Source organism: Malus domestica, chromosome 04 (genome assembly GCF_042453785.1).
Source record: "Malus domestica chromosome 04, GDT2T_hap1".
In the NCBI taxonomy this organism is placed as follows: Eukaryota; Viridiplantae; Streptophyta; class Magnoliopsida; order Rosales; family Rosaceae; genus Malus; species Malus domestica.
In genome coordinates, this window is record NC_091664.1 from 20,279,172 (window position 1) to 20,298,114 (window position 18,943).

Below are 18,943 nucleotides of genomic sequence, written 5' to 3' on the forward strand. Positions count from 1 at the left end.
TTCACAACAAATCTTTCATTTTTCCTATAAATATAAAATAAAAATACAGATTTGGGTCGTCATTATTCATTTTGAGATAATATTTTTCCAGTTGGTTTTGCACCATGACAAAAATGAGTACTATGTTGTGTACTCGGCATTAATTTTAACATAATCATAACTTAGATCACAACCCCATGCTTGACCTCGCCCAGGGCCGTCACCTGTTCAAAAGTAAAAGGGCATATCAAACACGATAGACACGAAAGATGTACGAAAACAGTTGAGTTTGCAGGTTTAGTAGTCAAGCAGATGCGAGTTATAAATTATAATCATGGTTCTAACTGAATATTTGACTTGCATATCCTCTAAATGTTTCAAAAACTTACCTACGGATACACTAAGTACAACCGTGCCATGGATCTCACCAGCCTTCTTGAGGTAGTCACTAGCCGCACTCCTGAAAGGAAATCCAGTTAGTAAACTACTAAATTTAGGATCGACCTCCTCAGAACGGAAAAAGGAGGTGACATACTAAAAGGGAAAATGTGTTCTAGTTAATGAGAGACGTTTTGTTACCTGTCGAATAATTGTGGTTCCCCACGATCCATGAGCAGAATATCCCCTAGCAATACTTGGAGCTTGCTTTGGTCGAAGGGTACTCCTGCATAGCCTGCAGCAGCAGCAATGCGCCCCCAGTTTGGGTCTCTGCCATATATTGCAGCCTGATTGACATTTGGAAAGTAAATTTAGTATTTGTATACTTAAGCATCAAAAAGGTAGGCAGAGTTTGGATGTCATGCCTTTACTAGTGAAGAAGATGCCACCGACCGTGCTATTTTTGCTGCTTCAGCCTCAATGTCTGCACCAGTCACTGTGACCTGCACATCTAAGTTAGGATTAGTAAACGCACTCAATTTCATCATCCTCAAAAGTTCAAAACACATATAGTGCAAACAACCAGCATAGTCCGGTACTTATATACCCAGATCTGACTGAGTACTTCACAATATAACCTAATAATTGTGAAATTAAAGAACAATTTGACTTTAACTACAAAATTAAATCTTCAAAAAAGGGCGGAAAATTAGCAATCTGGTCGACATTTTTAACATTACTCTAATAGTGAGCACAAGTTATGTATGAATATGAAAAGAAACAAAGAAAAGAGGACATAATATTCAAGCATCAAGCATCAAATTTCTACGTTTATAAACTTTTCGTGTCATTTCTGATCTTTGGATTGTATTATTTGCACCACCGTTATACTTAGAAGCGGAGGTCTGGTATACTTAAGCTTGTTTAGCACAGATATCCTTAAATAAAAATGCAGACCTCAATTAGGCATGTTGCTCCTTCTCCGTCCCAAGCTATTGATTTCGCAAGACCTTGCATTACCTGCAAAATGACACTATAATTTCAATCCTAAAAATTGGATTAGACCAAATAAAAGTAAAACTCAAGTCAAGAAAAAAAATAATTATTTTTTCCATTTAATTTTCATTGATTCCTGAATTTTGGATCTCACTCTAGGCAAAACTTAAAAGAGCGGAACTAACCACATCAAGGCACGCTTGAAGTTGGACTGCTTCATTACTATTGTAGGAAGAAATCTTGGTTCCAGACAATCCACTAGCTAACGCAATGACAGTATCATTAGTGCTTGTATCTCCATCTACCTGCAATGAGAAAACACCATAGGTGGGTCAGCATACTACAAAAGAAAGATGCAACAAGGTAGGTTTATTACAACTCGTTAGGTGGTCCCACTAAGTATGATGTTTAGAAATTTGAGAAAATAGAAACTTTACTTACTGTTATTTGGTTGAAGCTCCGGTTGACAGCAATTTGAACCATTTTTCTCCAAACATCACTACTAACCATCGCATCAGTTGTTACTACCTGTTCCCGTATAAAACTACTAGTAAATATTAGGTGCTAGTATAAAACATCAAGAGAAACTTTAGAAGACATACCCCCAACATGGTAGCCATATTTGGGTGGATCATCCCGGAACCTTTTGCCATTCCCCCGACTCTTATATTTATCCCACCAACCTGAGCAAATCACCAGTTTTGTAAGGATCTGACTGATTTTTCAATGTTGTTTACTTGGTAGTAATATACAATAGCTAGATCACAATTAAAGAACAAGAGAGTTAATTTACATTAAAGAGAGTAAATAAACTTCGAAATTGTAATGCCAACATTTTGGCATTGCTGATTATGCATTAAAAAAATAACTTAAACAAAAGCAAGCAACATAAGAGTTGCTTCTGATTGGGTCATTGGTCGAGAGACTATCAAAACTTGTACAAGCAATCACTAATATTTACTAGGAAACAAAGATATAAATATAGGAAACAACTTGACCTGAGACTGAATTGCCACACTCTTGCTAACAAGGTCGGTTGTTGTGATTGCTACTGATGCAGCATCTGCCCTACAGACCGATCCAAAATGGCACATTAGTGAGATGAAATCTAATTTTTAAGCCACATAGTTTCACAACAAAAAGAATAGCATGAGCCCAACAAACAAGACAGTCAGTTTAGATAAAAGAGAATAAAGATACTTGGAAATTCAATGCTGAAAAGAAATACGATCATGGACATAAACACGATATGAGCTAAGTTTGCAAGCATTAACATTTACCCCTCAGTTGACGATGATAGTGAATTAACCAGTTTTGGAAGAGATTTTAGAAGTGCTTCCTGCATAGGAGAATTAACGAATGATTCGCTTATACAACACTATGTCATGTTATATATCTGCCAAATCAATATGATTAGAAATAAGAATATCAAGGAAACAAAAATATGGTGGCTATATTATTACCTTTTTTATCCTTTGACCAATCACACCAGTCGATTCAATCAGCACTTCCTCTTGTCTCAATTGAAGTAGCTGCACCACAAAGATTCATGTTTACAAGGGATAAAAAAGCCTATGCAAGAGTATCTATGAGATTCACGTGTTTGTCGCTCTCCACATACCTCAGCAAGGCTGCTTGAGCACTCTATCACGTCTTGATATCCCGCATCACCCTGGACAGAATTGGAACATATATTATTTGTGCAAAACCTAAACGTAACAACATGATCAAAGAGTGATTCAAAGAGCTACAAAGTTTTTGGAGAACAAAATAAACGATAAATTGAAAATATGCCTCGATAAATGTCCTACCGTTGCTGCATTGGCTTGACCAGCATTGATCAAAACTGCTCGCGCCTAACAAGTCGTAAAAATTTGTCATTAGCAGATAAACAAAAACATGAAAATACGAAACACAACACTAAATTTACAATAATCCAAGCCTAATTCGCTAATAAGGAAAAGAATCATGGAAACAAAAGACAATCCAACACACCGTTTCTGAAGTGTGTAATACTGATTTGCAATACAACACCGGCGCAGCTGCTACCACATTCATGGTAAACGATCCTGCGATTAACCCAACATAAAAATTGTTACGAAAACAAAAAGCTACACAAAACCAAATAGTTCAAAATGTGATTAACTACTAACCAGCAGATGTGGCATCCACATCACAAGTAACAAGAGCGAGATCAGGCTTGTCGCCTATGGCACGAAGACCGCCATATAATCCGGCAGCTTTGAATCCTTCTGCAGCAGTAACTCCACCGGGAATCTATAGAATCACAAACAAAGTCACAGTCTTGATCAATTGAATAAACATGAAAATGAAATTGCACGGCAAAATGCAAAAATTAAAACAAAAACGACGACGTATAGGTCAACCTGCTTCCAAGGGCCTTCAGGCAGAAAAATGGGGGCTGCCGGAATGTGACGGGAGACTTCAATGGCAGACATGGAAATAGCGGGAATCTTGAAGTCCCGTCTAGACGAACCGAAACAAAGGATTGCTGGGAATTTGACGGAGACTGATTGAGGAACGCAGAGATACATCTCGACGATCGTATCCGAATATACTGTGTTTTTTGGAGTTGGATTTGAAAACGGTGGTTTTAAGGTTTTGTTGTGGAGGCGAGTGGGGTTTTGCGGCCGCCGAAACGTTAGACGTATTCTTCCTATTTTTTTTGCTGCCAAAACGTTTCAAACCGTAAAGTGGACGTAAGAAGGACAAAGTTTTAGGTGTTAAAAAGACTCCTACTTCATATGCCGCTTTGTGGCACCACTGATCTTGAGAATTGGTATCCAAATTTCACCTCCTCAAAATGAATTTTAAATATTTTTAATTTTCTCCAATATCTTAACACAACTATTTCACCAAACAATATTGCTTGGAACAAAGTCGAATAGTTAGAGATATATTACACTTTCTTCCTATTCTTCCTTGTTTTGTAATGAACAATATATCAAAAAGTCACACAATCTTTTTAGCAAAAAAACAGTCACATAATTGTTGCTTACCTGCATACAATTCACATGTCTCACATAATTGTTGCTTACCTACATACAATTCACATATCTCACATAACTGTTGCTTACCTCCATACAATTCACATCTTAGTTCTCAGACTCATCATGCTATAGCATACATCCTATTCTTCTTCTTCTTTGTCATAAAATGCCAAAAGCACTCACATTTATCAAATCAACACTTACATGAACAACAACATGCCAACAAAAATTGACTTGAAAAAACCCTGCTGTCATATGTTTTATTATTTTGCTGATGTGATGTACACAAAATAAATGGTTAGATTGGCCCAAGTGTGACGTTTTTCATGTATAAATTGATAATGTTCGTGCCGGTGTCACTCTTCTTGTATATACCAGATAAGCAAACAAATCAACAAAAACCCAGAAAAGCAGCTTACAAATGTAAATACATGAATGCAAGAGGACTTGGCATCTTACTTGATAATATGAGACTCGTGTCGATCATCATGATGAACTCTTTAGGATACAAAAAAAAAAAAATCTCTCTTTTTTCTTTATATAAAACTGAGGCCAGGAAACACTACAACCCCTAAATCCAACCGAATCAGATGTAAAACAAAATTCGAATATAATTTTCTAAATTCAGACTAAAAAGAATCTATTTGTTTGGAGCAGATGAAATTGCAGTCCCCATCCCAGGCGAAATTGCTAATCGTGAAATTGGATTAGACAAAATCATGAAGATCTTTCTAAAGCCCAATTATATTAAATCACAAATTGGAAGCAGATTCTGACATGCAATAGGTCAATAAGGTAGGAATCGTTTCAGACTAACCTTGATGGCCGGCGTCGGAGGAATCGTCCAATTACCGTCGAAAAGCTTGAAACCGAACAAAGCTCCAAAGGTCTAAGGAGAGGAATTTCAATTTGAATCACCTGCTTAGGGTTTAGGAGGAACGAGACGAGTGCGGGACATTATTGTCCGTGTAAAAATATAATAATGCAAACTTAGCAGGGGTAAGACAGGAAGGTCACTGTGATTATGAACAGTGTTACAGGATCGCCCGGTTTTCTGGTGGCGGCGACGATGTTGTCTGCAGCTTCTGAAAGCTTAGTTTTCCAGGGTTCTTCTGTGTAGTTTGTTTGTGTGTAGTGAGCTCCAAGTTTGGAATGGGGCCGTTTTCTTTTGTTGTCCTTAACTTGTTTTGGGCTTTGTTGTATTTGTTTTGGTTGGTACTTAACTTGTTAATGCCACATATAACAAGTTCAAAGACAAGATTATAGTTTACCAAGCCACATATAACAAGTTCAAAGACAAGTTAATGACAATGTTACTTCTTAACACTACTGTTTGTGGTAATGTTTCTAATTTGTACGGGAGTTTAAGTGAGTGTAATAATTATCTATATAAATCAGACATCTTAGATTTGATACCAATAATAATACTATATTAGTGTGAGTTTAATATATCATTATCACATTCATGAGTTTAATATATTGAACTCAAGATTTCAATATACTGGTATCACATTCAAAATTTCCGTCCAACTATAGGCGTAGGATTTCGCTATGAGTTCAATATACTGATATCACACTCATTTTTTTCTAGGTTAGACCTTCCATAGTAGACCCAAAAATTGAGTGTGATACTAACAAAGTAATAATATAAGAATCAAACTCCGGAAAAGCTGAGTGATATGAAAGTGATCTTTTTTGTAAACAAAGGTATTTTAGAATACCTCATATTGGTTTAAAACAAACTTGTCCACATGGATTGAAAATATATATATATATATATATATATATATATATTAAGCCATTTTCTATAGTATTCCTCAGTACTATTTGCTATAGCACTATTTTCTTTTGACTATTCAGCAATAGAAGTCTATAAGAAAGTCTATCACGAGGCACATCGGGCATTCACTTGTGACGTGAAGTCTCTTGCCACAAGAGTAGTACTAGACCATCTAAACCACCATGATCAACTTGACACGGTTAAAATCAAGCTCAACTTCACACTCATCATAAATAATAAATACTACGTCAATTATTTCTTTGAAGAAAAAGAAGAACCTTCAACAAGCGAAAAAAACAAGCACAGTTTGTGATTTGGGCTCGGTAGACTCTGATGAAGGAAATGGTGCCAAGATGAGGCTTTATATTTCTGACATATACTTTAGGAGCATAAAATCTTTGAGAAGGAGGGGTGACTGACGATCTTCGTGAAGACGGTGTTGAGGAGGAGGAGGAGGGTCGAGAAGGAAAAAGATGCGTGCAAAAGTAAGGTTTGTAGAATTTGCTTGGAAGACATTGTTGCTGGATAAAAGATGTGACAGGCTTGCCTTGTGGGGATATACAAAAGCTAGAAAACTCGTACACAAATGAATTAAAGGGTATGACGATCGATGTGTTTTTCCGAATGAACCACTTATGCACTATAAAGCTATATACAAAGGACTTCAAAAACACCGCCTCTCAATTTATAGTGCATCTATTATTTGTCGAATCCCTCTATCTAATTTTCGTAGTGCAAGCGTAACAAAATTAGTGTAAGTTCCATTGTATTTTACAGTCCATCGTCCAGATAGAGGTTAACGAATCATTCATGCACAATCAAGGGAAATTTAATGTATCAATAGCACTTCCAATAATTCATTCACCTAGTAAGTGTTTCGTATTTCTCAATACAAATAACCAGAGAGTTTACAGCGTTTAAACTGCCCTCCTTTTCATCACAATGAGATTAAACCGAAGTAACTAATGCAGCCATCATCCACACCATCCGATGGTCTTGTTTGATCTGAAGCCGGTTTCAGAAGGGTCCTGCTGTGCTTGCGGAGGAGGAGGAAATCTAGGCTCCCTAGGTTTGGCAGGGTCGACAAAAATAACCCACCCATCCAAGAACTTGGCATTCATCCCTTCTCTAGCTTTCTCGGCTTCTTCAACTGATGCGTATGTAATGAAACCAAAACCCTTTGATCTTTGAGACACCCTATCGATAACCACTTTCGCTGCATGATCAACAAACGCAATGAGTTCCGGTTAAAGCGATGTAAGAAGTGTTAGGAGAGAAAAAAAAAAAAAAACAAGCTGAATCAACATTTACCATCTACAATCTGCCCAAATGGGGAAAATGCCTCTCTAAGCTTTTCGTCTGTTGTTAATCTCGAGAGACCTGCTCATTGCAATTCAACGAAACAATGGTACTGATTCAAGAACCTGCATGTACTCCATATAACACAAACGGTAATGTAGTTTCCACAGGAGTCAGGAGTCTCAACAGTTCTTCAGTAAACAGATGGCATATTTACAAGACTTTACCACATTTGCAGCCGTATTAGTTTTGTTTTGTTTTCGATCAATCAGTTGAAAAATTGGAATGTCTTGGATTGAAGCTTTGTAATCAAATCCAAAATAACAAAAAAGGAACACAGATTGAAGCACGAGATGTTGTGCCTTGGTCCGTTCATTAGTGCGGAAACGAGATTCAGATTACAACCTCACCAAAATCACACTCAGTTAAACAGAATAAAATACAAGAAATAAAGACACCAAGAAATTTACGAGGTTCGGCAAAAAATCCTGCCTACGTCCCCGGAGAGATATTGCTCTTCACTATGAGAATAACAGTACAAGTACACATGAGTTAAATCGAATAACCCAATCCCGTATCCCTTGCACACCCACTCATGGAATTTTCCCAAGAGCCTCACTCTACCCCAAGAGTTCTTTCACTAGAATACTTTTCACTCTAGCTCTCTTGATTTTTCTCTCACCCATGCCCATGCTTTCCCATGGGAGAGCCGAATGCTCTCCCCCTTTGGATGCTCTCTGATGCCTTCTTAGAAGAGAGCCGAATGCTCTCACTCTCTCTAATGCCCTGCTTCTGCCTTTAAACAAAGAAAAAAAATAAACTTTCCTTCCTTTACAAACATAATCATGATGCATCATGATGCTCCTACTTTCTGCTTTGCCTTTTGACCAAACTCAAAGCCACTCACGTGGCATTCCAATGGGAAACCAAAACAAGGACAAAGTGGAAAGAATCCCAAGCAAACATGTCTTCCACTATTTATCCGAAAGTGCACCACATTATTTTTCCACTAAATGCAAAGCATGCACAATTGCACAAATCATCCACTGCCGAAAACACATGGGTCACTTCATTGTTGCCAGCTTAAAATATGAGCCAATCACAACAATCTCCACCTTGGCGAATATACAGTGCAAAAATCCTTGCACCCATCACCAAAGTCCATTGGCCTTACGTACCAGCATGCACACTCTGAATCCACCTCATTGGTCCTATTCCGATTCAGTCACTGCCAATGCATGTGCAGCTGCTGCAAGCTAAAAATCACAATTTAGCTTCAGACAGGATCTCGACACACCCTCGTCTCCTCCAACAGGTTTTCCTCCTCTTTATTGTCTGCAACCTGGAAACTCGTCAGCGCGCCCGTTTCCAGCAACAACCCATCGAACCAGACAAAATTCCCACACTTCCTTTCCTCAGTACCATCTGATCACCTGTGAATCCTATAGCTCCACCTGCTGCAAAACCCCTGCAACACTTTAGACTATACATCACCAGGAGAAGTGTTGCTTCGAGTACCTAGAGGGCATACTCGAAGTCTTCCGCCACAAAATTGCTACAACCCAGCCTTGCATTCGTAGCACTGTGGACCCTTGCCTTCGGAACCGGATCTGAACCTGCTGTCTCTCTCAAATCCTCTTTCCAATTTTCTTCCACGATTCCAACCTTGAATAACTTAAGCAGTCTTGTGCCCACCATCATCCATGGTCTCCTTTGTGTATCATTTCACACCAAAGAAGCTTGCACCTGCTCCAAACTTACTGTATCTTTCCATGCATTAAAGTTTCACAAGGTTCTCGTACGAATCTGAAAGTGAGGTAAGAAGAAAGAGGCCTTTGTCTTCTTCCTCAACATCAACTTTCGCAGTTGATCCAAGCATCCCTGAACACGGCTTCCATTTCTTCAGGCTTCCATTACTCTCCTTTACCAAGAGCAAAACTGCCTTTCCCATTAAACTGTTCAACTGAAAATTCCACGGTGAACAACAAATCTGGACCTCCAACGAACCAAAGCCCCCAACGATGCTCTGATACCAATTGTTGTGCCTTGGTCCGTTCATTAGTGCGGAAACGAGATTCAGATTACAACCTCACCAAAATCACACTCAGTTAAACAGAATAAAATACAAGAAATAAAGACACCGAGAAATTTACGAGGTTCGGCAAAAAATTCTGCCTACGTCCCCGGAGAGATATTGCTCTTCACTATGAGAATAACAGTACAAGTACACATGAGTTAAATCGACATAACCCAATCCCGCATCCCTTGCACACCCACTCATAGAATTTTCCCAAGAGCCTCACTCTACCCCAAGAGTTTTTTCACTAGAATACTTTTCACTCTAGCTCTCTTGATTTTTCTCTCACCCATGCCCATGCTTACCCATGGGAGAGCCGAATGCTCTCACTCTCTCTAATGCCCTGCTTCTGCCTTTAAACAAAGAAAAAAAATATACTTTCCTTCCTTTACAAACATAATCATGATGCATCATGATGCTCCTACTTTCTGCTTTGCCTTTTGACCAAACTCAAAGCCCTGGCATTCCAATGGGAAACCAAAACAAGGACAAAGTGGAAAGAATCCCAAGCAAACATGTCTTCCACTATTTATCCGAAAGTGCACCACATTATTTTTCCACTAAATACAAAGCATGCACAATTGCACAAATCATCCACTGCCGAAAACACATGGGTCACTTCATTGTTGCCAGCTTAAAATATGAGCCAATCACAACACGAGACTACTCAATTACAAAAGGCCTAATCGTTTATAAACCACAAACATACACTAAACTGTTAAGAAGCACCAAATTATATTAACTCCCATCATCTGGTGGAAATCACAACCAATTTTAACAAAGCAGCAGAAAATAAGAAAAAAATACGGGAAATTGGCAAAGATGAAATTTTTTAAATCCCCATTGCTCGAATGATCAGTTTTCAGTATGTCGTCAATATAGAGTCACTATATCGTCAATCATTGACCGTTATGTCGTCAATGTTTCATCGATATTTAATTTTAATTACTCCAGAAATTGGGTTTGATTTCTGATCAATTTAGCCAATTTTCAAAAAAGATGGAACCTTTAACAAATCAATTGAAAACGAACGAATTATCGAAAAAATGAAAAAAAAAAAAACATGGGTTTCTGCAGGTTCGACTGGATTTCGCAAACAGGGAAGAACAGAAAGCAATTAACGAAGTGGGTGAGATCGAAATGTACCGCTGATGAACAGCCTGGGGGATGTGAGAGTTGAATTGTGACGAATGGCTGCGAATTGGGAATGGAGAGCGGAGGAAGATCCGCCGTGGATGCGGCGGAAGGCGGAGATGAACGCCATTTGAGGTGATCCGACTTCAATGGACTGTGTGTGATGACAGAGTCTGGGGATTTGGGGGTTGAGGGTTTAACGAGTAAAGAGGTTCGGGTCGGGTGGGGGCAGTTGCAGAAGCTCCTATACTTTGTGCAAAACCCATAGGCCCGACCGGGCCCAATGGAGGTTTCCACAAAAACGAGTGTCATAAGTTTAATTAAGTTCGAATGCCACTTAGTACTACTGTTTAGTGATATTCCTCTTCATTTATAAGTGAGAGATCTTAAGTTTGATTCTCGTCAATAGCGAATTTGAATCACATTATTAATAGCTCATTAAGAGGCTAAGCCTACCCCTTCTCTCTTAGTGTGGACACTATTGTTTATTCATAAAAATAAATAAATAAATAAAGTTCGAATATGTCCCCAATAACACAAAATGAAGGTTTAGATGGTGGGATGGTCAAGTGGTTGAGTCGCACTCAAAAATATCTGGATGTGGAAGTTTTTGGGAACGTAATATTGGAATCACCAATTACAAATCCAATCAGATTCATGTTTTTGTGAAATGCAATTGTAGCCTAATCTAGCATAAACAAATCTTAATAGTTTTGGAAAATATACACAAATAGAACTGATCGCTAATGTTTAACAAAAACTGATAATAAAAAAACACTAAACAAGAAATAATCGTACATGAATCATGATATGTTGCCCTTTAGTTGCCTGGTTAGTGTCATTTTTTTTTTAAATCCAAAAGTGCTAGAAGCAAATTAACCGTTCAAATGGGAATTATGGCAAACAATGTCGTCATACAGTAACAAAAACAAATGTGGCATCGCATGCATGCAGGATAAAAGGTCAGCATGCAATTTCTTTTCTTCTCTTTTTACATACATTGTTCCTACTCCTCTTCCTCTTTTACTCTCTAAAATCCTCAAACTGATGCTTATTGGAGAGGCGAATCACCAGCGTAACTAAAAATAGCAGCGATATTACAGGAGGCGTCAAGCGCTAACTGAAAAGATATGAGAAAAAAAAAACAACACAAATAAAACACTTTCTACATCTAATTTTGCCGTGCGGAACTTCGGGAGATTGGCAAGTTTTCAATCCGTCAACTTCACTGCCTTCTCTAGCATTGACGTCCCTCGGAAAATTGTCAACTGCACATCTCTCATGTATTTCGATAACTGGAACGTAAGAAAAAAAATTAAGCTGTTAATGTTAAAAGTTTAAACAAGAACAGCCCGCTTTGTAATACCGAGTTAGAAAAATCAATTTCTCTCTAACTCTCCGCACTATCTGCAATTCAAATAACTGTATACACTTACTTGCTCATCTCTCATCTTTCTAAATCCTAACTTCCTCGTCCAGATTGACTCGGCTTCCTCAGCCGCGGGGAGAACCAGTTTTTCCACTTTCAGGGAAATAAGTAACCTCTCTATACATGAAAATAGTGCTTGGAAGTAACCCTAAAAACACCAAAAAACAATGACGTCAAACTTCAAACAAAGGGTAATTTTCATAGAAAAGGAAAAACATTAAAGTATATCAAATAAACAAGAGCAGATTCCAAATCATACTCACTTTTCCTTGATGTTCTCTACTAGTAGCAACGATCGGAAGCTCAGCAACCTCCCGACCAAAAACCCTAAGGAGACCAGCAGATATAACAACAGACCTGGACATAAACGAAAATTATTACTAGTGTGAAATGGTGTGACAAAACCATCAAATACTACAATCCGCACTAACACCAGAGGAGCAACATACCCCACTATCAAAACAACACAGTACATGCCTCCAAACTCTTGACCTGAAATATTTCTCCTGAAACATGCCGGGAAAAATAATTGATTTCATAATATTAGTCATAGAAATTTACATTGGATGAACAAACGCTACACAAAAATTCCTAATTACAGGAAGCAACAAAAAACTAAAAATCAGCGGAACAATTAAAAACCACCGCTTACCCATATACCATAACAGGGATCAAGTCGCGACCAGACTGTGCAACAATAGGGTCAAAGCACTCCTGCCAATTGAGCACAATCAATTTGAAGGTGACAACATTGATAACTATTCAGCATAAATTTGTCCGTACAACCAAATTAAGTGACAACATATGGTATATACACAATTGACAACTAACAAGTAACAGAAAAATACATAAAACTTAGATAGGAAGCCTAATCTAGAACGCCAAGTGATAAATGAGAGAAGCCACTCCCTTAATATATTCATCCTGTATAAATTTTGATGCTCTGAAACATAACTTACCAGTTCTAAGTAAATTCTACTTCTTTGGGGATTTTAAACATACAAATGGGAAAGAATAAAACACCAAGTCCAAGTTCAGCGCCATACGTTAATAGGAATGCATCAAAGAGCGTAAAAGAATAAGGTAGAAATTCCAACGCACATATATGTACTTACTCGAAAAATAGCAGCAGCCCTTGAAAGGAAGGGTAGGTGTTCCGGATAGCGACTCTTTCCACTGAAAACTCGCCATTGAACATCTGCCACTCCATCAATAAGCAAACCTCTATCTGCATGCTTCCGGATTATTGTATCTGATAATGGAGCTGGAACACGCTCTGCTCCATTGAATACTAAATTCTGTAAAGCTGAATGAATCCTATTACAGTCATCACAACAAAACCATTTATCTTTGGGGAGTTCCTGCAGTAAGACGCATAAAATATAAATTAGCATCCCAGAAAATTTAAAAAATTTAACCACCACAACATTCAGAACATACTTTTAAGTCACATAATCCACTGTCCCGTAAGCAACCCACATGGAACTCCTTCTCACACTGAACAAGAATCAATGGTAAGAATAAAACAAAGATGACTAAAGGTCGTACCCAATGCACAAGGTTCCCGCTTTACGCAGGGTTTGGGAGAGGTGAATAAAACAAAGATGACTAAAGAGAGAAAATTTTGACAAACTCTCGTTGCATGTGATCAAAAGAGCAAAAATGTTAAGTCATACCTGGTCACAGATTATAACCGTTCGTTCATCAAACAAAGCTGCACTGAAATCTTGGCTCCTAAAAATACAAAATAATACGTTAGCACCTATGAGTGATAACCAAATGGCAAGCATCAAGTAAAGAAATTATAGCGCAAGAGTCCTCAAGAGATATTATAAAAAAAATATATTGCAAGAAATTGCCTAGAAACCAGGGTACCAAATTTCCAACAAAATAGTTTGTAGACATGGGTGTTGAGCATGATGTGACACTCAAAATTTAACCAACTTCGTGAAGACCGTCATTCATGTCAGACTGCTTAAAATGCACACAAGAAATGAATGGAATTTATACACAAGAGGAACCAACCTGCAAACAACGCAGCCACCAATTTCATACTCAGGTGCATTGAAGACCCGTGTCAAACGTATTACAATAGGTCTTCCAATATTTGAAGATTCCCCAGCAGCAGCCTTTTTACCAGGTTCAAACTTATCTCTACAATCTGGACAATGCCAATCACCTTGAGGAACCAATGGTAAATCCAAACAAGCTGCAATATAAACAAAGTTAGACCCAAAAAAAAAAAAATGAAACACCTAACAACTACTAACTTGATTGATTCATAGGGATATTAAAATTATTAACATCAATATATATGATGACTTTGTTTCCACCAAAAGAATTGATATATTATTTTTGTTTTTTTTCAAACATGAGTAATATTAGCATGGGGACAATACTTCCTATCATTAGATTGAGAAGACAGTGATGTAGATCAAAAATCATTCATCAAACCACTAAATTTTCAGTTCAACCGGGGAAAGAACAAAATGGAATATATCAAAATGTGATCTAAAATGTTGATGAGCAAGACTTAAAGGACACAGAACAAATGTATACATCCAAAACTAAAATCAAGTACCAAAAATTAGAAACAATATCAACCTGAATGATAAGCACGAGGGCATCCATCACAGAAAATCAAATCCCCTGTATCATGTCCACACACAGCACACATATCATCATTTCCATCACTGCCACCAATTGTCAGGTTTTGCCCATTGGCCAATGACATGGCTATATCGTGAAGTGTCAATCCATTGGAAGTATAGATGTGACGGTAGCTGCAACATGAAATAAATTATCTACACATGACACACTAAACAACTATCCATTGGAAGTATAGATGTGATGGTAGCTGCAAAATGAAATAAATTATCTACACTTCACACACTAAAAAACTAGAACAGCAGCCAAAGCTCTTTAGAAGCTACTCACGGTTGACGCCTTGCAGCCATTCCAGCATGAGCTTCAAACTGTGAAGGGCTTATCTGTTTACATATAAAGAGTAAGATTGACATGAGAGAAAGGGGAAGGAGGGGCTAGACCAATATGCAGGACTCAAATTTGATGTGGTCTGTGCAGCTCAGTATTTACCTCTTTGTCACAGCAATTACAGACTATCCCATTTCCTTGCTTATAGCCACCAAGCAATCTCTGGGAATATGAAAGCATCAAATCATTTAAAGATCAAAAGTTACAGGCATTGACACCTGAAACCAGCATCATCATGATAACTATATCTATATAATTACCTGCCCTTTGACATAGTATGCCAATTTAGCTCCATCTGGAAGTCCATTTGGCATAAATAGTAACCGGTGAAGATCATTATCCCTATCAACCAGCAGAAATTTCTGAATCAAACAAAACTCACCCTGACAGTATCTTGTCAAAAAAAAAAACTCACAAAGAATCAAAATAAGAAAAGGGGGCAAAGGGATGGGGTGAACCTTCTCCTATTGCCACCTTCAGCAGTTTTCTTCTGGTTCATAGTTGCATGGAAGCTTGGTCTGCACAGCATATACAGTTTCAGTTTTTCATGCACAAAACAAGTTATCTTAATCTGAATGACAAAGACAATGGTAAAAGAATCTAAAATGTTCCATTAGCCTGTAATTAAATTAAGTTCAATCACCGTTACATTAATCTAACAAATTTAATGATGGACTTATATTCAGTGTACCATGTGTTAAGTTTATTACCTGGGAACTGGATGAGGCAATTTAGGGAGCTTCACACGATGTCTTTTCTCCACTTCAGCCATTCCATCAATACAATAAAGAGTTGCTGCAGAATGTTTTATATATATAAAAAAAGGAACATTAGGGTCTCAATATCACATTAACATAACATATATATCAACTGGACACAATTTTGTTTCCCTTCAGTTGATCGCTTTTTCCTTAGCACTTCCAGTATTCCAACATAAGCATTTTGAAAACCCAAAATTTGTTAAAATGTTCTATCATTAGTGAACTTTTCATCTGATTATATTACACTACCCTCAAAATCTCATCAAGCACATGACAAATGAGCTTCATGAATGTCAGATTTTCTGGATCTGAGATATATGATATTTGTCTAAGGAAGTTGAGAAAAATGATGGTGAAATTAAACATGACTTGGAATCAAGCTCAAACCAAGCAATGAAGTTTTCTTCTGACAAGCCCTCCCCCTCCTTCCCCAACCACTTTCCTTCCCATCCTCCTTCATTTTCATATAATAGTTACTGTCCAAAACATATATACACATCATAATCATCATCCTATGGGAATCGCTCATTCAGTTCCCAAACAAAGGTAGTGTGATCAAGTGCGAAAGCTTTTGATGCAGAGCATACGCCATTTTGTGTTGAGCCCCTACTTGAGATCCTACCTAAGTGGATATGGATTTGGTCTAACGTTATTTGCGCTTTTGCAGGTCCACAAATCTTATATGTGTGAGTCAAGTATTGATTCAATAATTGGGAGACGAGCTATCTTAAAAGGTTTATTGGAAGAAGAGCTATTTTGGAAATGAAAATAAAACTCAGAAAAGTGTTGCTGCTTAAAAATTACCTTTCCAAATCCGGAAGGACTCTTCGTTGAGAGCAGAACCAGCAATATCCTTTATCACTTCATCCAGACTGCTTAGAGGAGCAGTCTTCAGTTCTTGTATGATGCTATAAACTGGCCTCCCATTCTCCATGTATATGTGATTATTAGGATGCCGAGTCTTGACACCAGCATGCTGCTCAAACTCATATGCACTGAGTACCTGCTCATTTCATTGAATCAATTAGCTATAAGCCTATAAGCAATATTGCACTTAAACTCAAAACAATGTAAACAGTGAGTAAACTTGCCCTGGTGAAATTGCATGATAAGCAGCCGCACAAATAACCACCGCCACTTATAATTCCATGTAGCTCTATCTGCCAAAATTTATGTTAGAACCTCTACAGAAAATAAATATTCACTGCAAGCAGATATTACATCCAACAGAGAAAAAACAATATATTTGATATAGTACCTTTGGCGGGGAGGAAACATACTTCACTCGAGCCCCATCAAGAATACCAGTGGACAATAGCTTTTTAACATTTGAAGGATAGCTGCTCGGAACTACATTAGTAGAACCTTCCAACTCCCAATTAGAAGCACAAGGATGAAAGTTACCGGATTCAGCACACTGCCTCCAATATGAACTTGCTGGAAACTCCCTACTTGTACTAGCCGTTGCCTGAAAGTCCATTCCGGACTCCTCATAAGCATTTCCATGTGAAGAGTCACAATCCTCCTTTTTCTTGCTGAATTTGAACGTAATCTTGCGAATCCCAGATGAACTGGCAAGCTTAGGAATTTCAACCACAACCCGAGAGGTCAATACATCACCATTCGTCTCATTCTCAATTTGGCAATTATCATTCACGGTACACTGTCCATCGCTCAAGGTCTCCTCAGAGCCTGGATTCCCCGAACATGAGGACTCAACTTCAGCGCACTCTGTTCGGTTATTATTTACCAATTCAGCAGGTTGGCTAGTAATGTCCTGAAAAGTGGAGCCATTCTCTTTCGGAGACACAACGGGGTTTGATACTTCCGAACGTATATCCTCATTGGAATGCTCCTTCACTTGCTTCTTGTTTGGAAACGAATCTGCCGCGCTATCATCTCCGAGACACTCGTGCTCTCGCTTCAATTCAGCTCTCGGGGAGTTTTCTGTTTCCACTTCCCCATCTCTCAATTTCCCCACACAAATTGCCTCTTCACCCATCCAACTACAACTCCACTCACGAATCGAAATTCAATAAATTTCCAATAACAAGCACTGTGATACGGAGACGGCATTCAATCAGAATTCTAATTCCAAAAACGAATCCTAATTACCGGAGCTCGGATCACGAACCACAGTTTTTCCCCCAGAATTCAAAAACAGTTTTTAATCCTAAAAGCAAGGAATCGAATAAAAAACACGAAAAACGAAAACAAAAACATCGGAATCACCAATTTTCAAGTAAAAATTAACAAACTAACCTTCTCTTACGAAATCCAAATCCAAATCCAAATCCGATAGAAGAAAGAGGAGCTCGGAGATCCAAAGCGTTTCCGAATCGAATTCGGAAAGTTGCGGATCTGAAATTCAAGAAAACAAATCAGGGGTGTTTCTGTCGAGTGAGATCTGCGAGAGGAAATAGCGCGGGATGCGAAAAAGGGTTAGGGTTTTCAATTCTGTTTCGAGAAACGGGTGAAAACGTGCAGAGCGGCAAAAATACCGAAATGAAAAAGCCTGGCTCGCGCTCCAGATTCAACTTTTGAGGGACGACACTCAGATAAAATGCCAAGTTTATTTATATAAATAAATAAAAGGTGACGAATGGGTTTCTTTGGAAGAAACGAGACGGCAGGTGGATAAAGCCTACGGGCCCACTCTTTTGGCCAACCAAATTGCGCCGCGTGGTGTGCAATTATCTGACCCACCAGGCGCCATGACACGTATGATGTGACTTGGAACCGCGAGTCCCGCTTTTTTTTTTTTTTTTTGCGGGAATTTTGTATTTCTGAGAGTTTGGTGCGCGGAAGTAACCGTGAGTGATGTGTTAGATGGAATTTATGCCGTTGGATGAGACAGGTGGAGGCATCGGAGGAAGTGTAGAGGGTTTTGGAGGGGGGTCATAACTGACTTTTAAAATGGACAGAACCTAACTGTCACAGCCAGAAAAGCAAAAGAAACACATAACTGTCCCAATGATGGATTTTTATTTTATTTTTATTTTTTCTTAAAAGGAAGATAAAGATGGAAAGGGTGTGGGCCAGGTACAAAATAAGTATTAAGTGGGCTCTGGAGTCTGGGCTGATAAGGAGTTTAAATTACCTAAG

The 18,943-nt window shown here is 38.3% G+C and overlaps 3 protein-coding genes across 6 annotated transcripts; all 3 read right to left on the reverse strand.

Moving 5' to 3' along the window:
• On the reverse strand, positions 1 to 5,548 carry LOC103408370 (arginine biosynthesis bifunctional protein ArgJ, chloroplastic). Of its 3 annotated transcripts, XM_017324988.3 has the most exons (18): positions 5,182 to 5,507; positions 4,374 to 4,412; positions 3,741 to 4,042; positions 3,507 to 3,630; positions 3,349 to 3,422; positions 3,165 to 3,209; positions 2,975 to 3,025; positions 2,817 to 2,885; positions 2,634 to 2,692; positions 2,352 to 2,421; positions 1,956 to 2,036; positions 1,795 to 1,881; positions 1,539 to 1,658; positions 1,315 to 1,377; positions 783 to 860; positions 559 to 704; positions 369 to 439; positions 1 to 203 (listed from the first exon to the last, which is right to left on the reverse strand). In XM_017324988.3, exons 3-18 carry the CDS (start codon positions 3,906 to 3,908, stop codon positions 121 to 123), a joined length of 1,389 nt encoding a protein of 462 aa, XP_017180477.3. In that variant the 5' UTR covers positions 3,909 to 4,042; positions 4,374 to 4,412; positions 5,182 to 5,507; the 3' UTR covers positions 1 to 120. The 3 variants fall into 3 exon arrangements, with proteins under 3 accessions (XP_017180477.3, XP_070676051.1, XP_028956994.2); XM_070819950.1 differs by lacking the exon at positions 4,374 to 4,412 and having other exon boundaries at positions 5,182 to 5,548; XM_029101161.2 differs by lacking the exon at positions 4,374 to 4,412 and having other exon boundaries at positions 3,741 to 4,168; positions 5,182 to 5,321.
• Positions 5,549 to 6,972: 1,424 nt separating this feature from the next.
• On the reverse strand, positions 6,973 to 10,935 carry LOC103433380 (organelle RRM domain-containing protein 2, mitochondrial). The gene is made up of 3 exons (XM_008371633.4): positions 10,667 to 10,935; positions 7,456 to 7,524; positions 6,973 to 7,360 (listed from the first exon to the last, which is right to left on the reverse strand). Exons 1-3 carry the CDS (start codon positions 10,782 to 10,784, stop codon positions 7,119 to 7,121), a joined length of 429 nt encoding a protein of 142 aa, XP_008369855.1. The 5' UTR covers positions 10,785 to 10,935; the 3' UTR covers positions 6,973 to 7,118.
• A 654-nt stretch (positions 10,936 to 11,589) lies between these two features.
• Positions 11,590 to 18,411, reverse strand: LOC103408369 (uncharacterized). 2 transcript variants are annotated; one of them, XM_008347220.4, is made up of 19 exons: positions 18,101 to 18,411; positions 17,097 to 18,011; positions 16,930 to 16,998; positions 16,643 to 16,841; positions 15,788 to 15,872; positions 15,536 to 15,595; positions 15,338 to 15,419; positions 15,180 to 15,239; positions 15,021 to 15,073; positions 14,688 to 14,866; positions 14,109 to 14,292; positions 13,760 to 13,817; positions 13,524 to 13,580; positions 13,199 to 13,444; positions 12,736 to 12,797; positions 12,533 to 12,589; positions 12,347 to 12,440; positions 12,091 to 12,231; positions 11,590 to 11,949 (listed from the first exon to the last, which is right to left on the reverse strand). In XM_008347220.4, the coding sequence occupies exons 2-19, from the start codon at positions 17,838 to 17,840 to the stop codon at positions 11,866 to 11,868; spliced, it is 2,514 nt and encodes an 837-aa protein (XP_008345442.3). In that variant the 5' UTR covers positions 17,841 to 18,011; positions 18,101 to 18,411; the 3' UTR covers positions 11,590 to 11,865. The 2 variants fall into 2 exon arrangements, with proteins under 2 accessions (XP_008345442.3, XP_008345444.3); XM_008347222.4 differs by having other exon boundaries at positions 17,097 to 17,894; positions 18,101 to 18,394.
• Between the last annotated feature and the right edge of the window lie 532 nt (positions 18,412 to 18,943).

Excerpts from the sequence above, each read along its gene's own strand:
- LOC103433380 (XM_008371633.4), bottom strand. The coding sequence starts at position 10,784 with ATGGCGTTCATCTCCGCCTTCCGCCGCATCCACGGCGGATCTTCCTCC. Across the intron at positions 7,525-10,666 it reads CCCCAGGCTGTTCATCAGCG|GTCTCTCGAGATTAACAACA; the intron begins GTACATTTCGAT and ends TGCAATGAGCAG. Across the intron at positions 7,361-7,455 it reads ATTTGGGCAGATTGTAGATG|CGAAAGTGGTTATCGATAGG; the intron begins GTAAATGTTGAT and ends TTGATCATGCAG.
- LOC103408369 (XM_008347220.4), bottom strand. The coding sequence starts at position 17,840 with ATGGGTGAAGAGGCAATTTGTGTGGGGAAATTGAGAGATGGGGAAGTG. Across the intron at positions 16,999-17,096 it reads ATGTTTCCTCCCCGCCAAAG|ATAGAGCTACATGGAATTAT; the intron begins GTACTATATCAA and ends AAATTTTGGCAG. Across the intron at positions 15,873-16,642 it reads GTCCTTCCGGATTTGGAAAG|CAACTCTTTATTGTATTGAT; the intron begins GTAATTTTTAAG and ends AACATTCTGCAG.
- LOC103408370 (XM_070819950.1), bottom strand. The coding sequence starts at position 3,908 with ATGTATCTCTGCGTTCCTCAATCAGTCTCCGTCAAATTCCCAGCAATC. Across the intron at positions 2,422-2,633 it reads CTATCATCGTCAACTGAGGG|GGCAGATGCTGCATCAGTAG; the intron begins GTAAATGTTAAT and ends ATCGGTCTGTAG. Across the intron at positions 2,037-2,351 it reads GTGTGGCAATTCAGTCTCAG|GTTGGTGGGATAAATATAAG; the intron begins GTCAAGTTGTTT and ends TGATTTGCTCAG.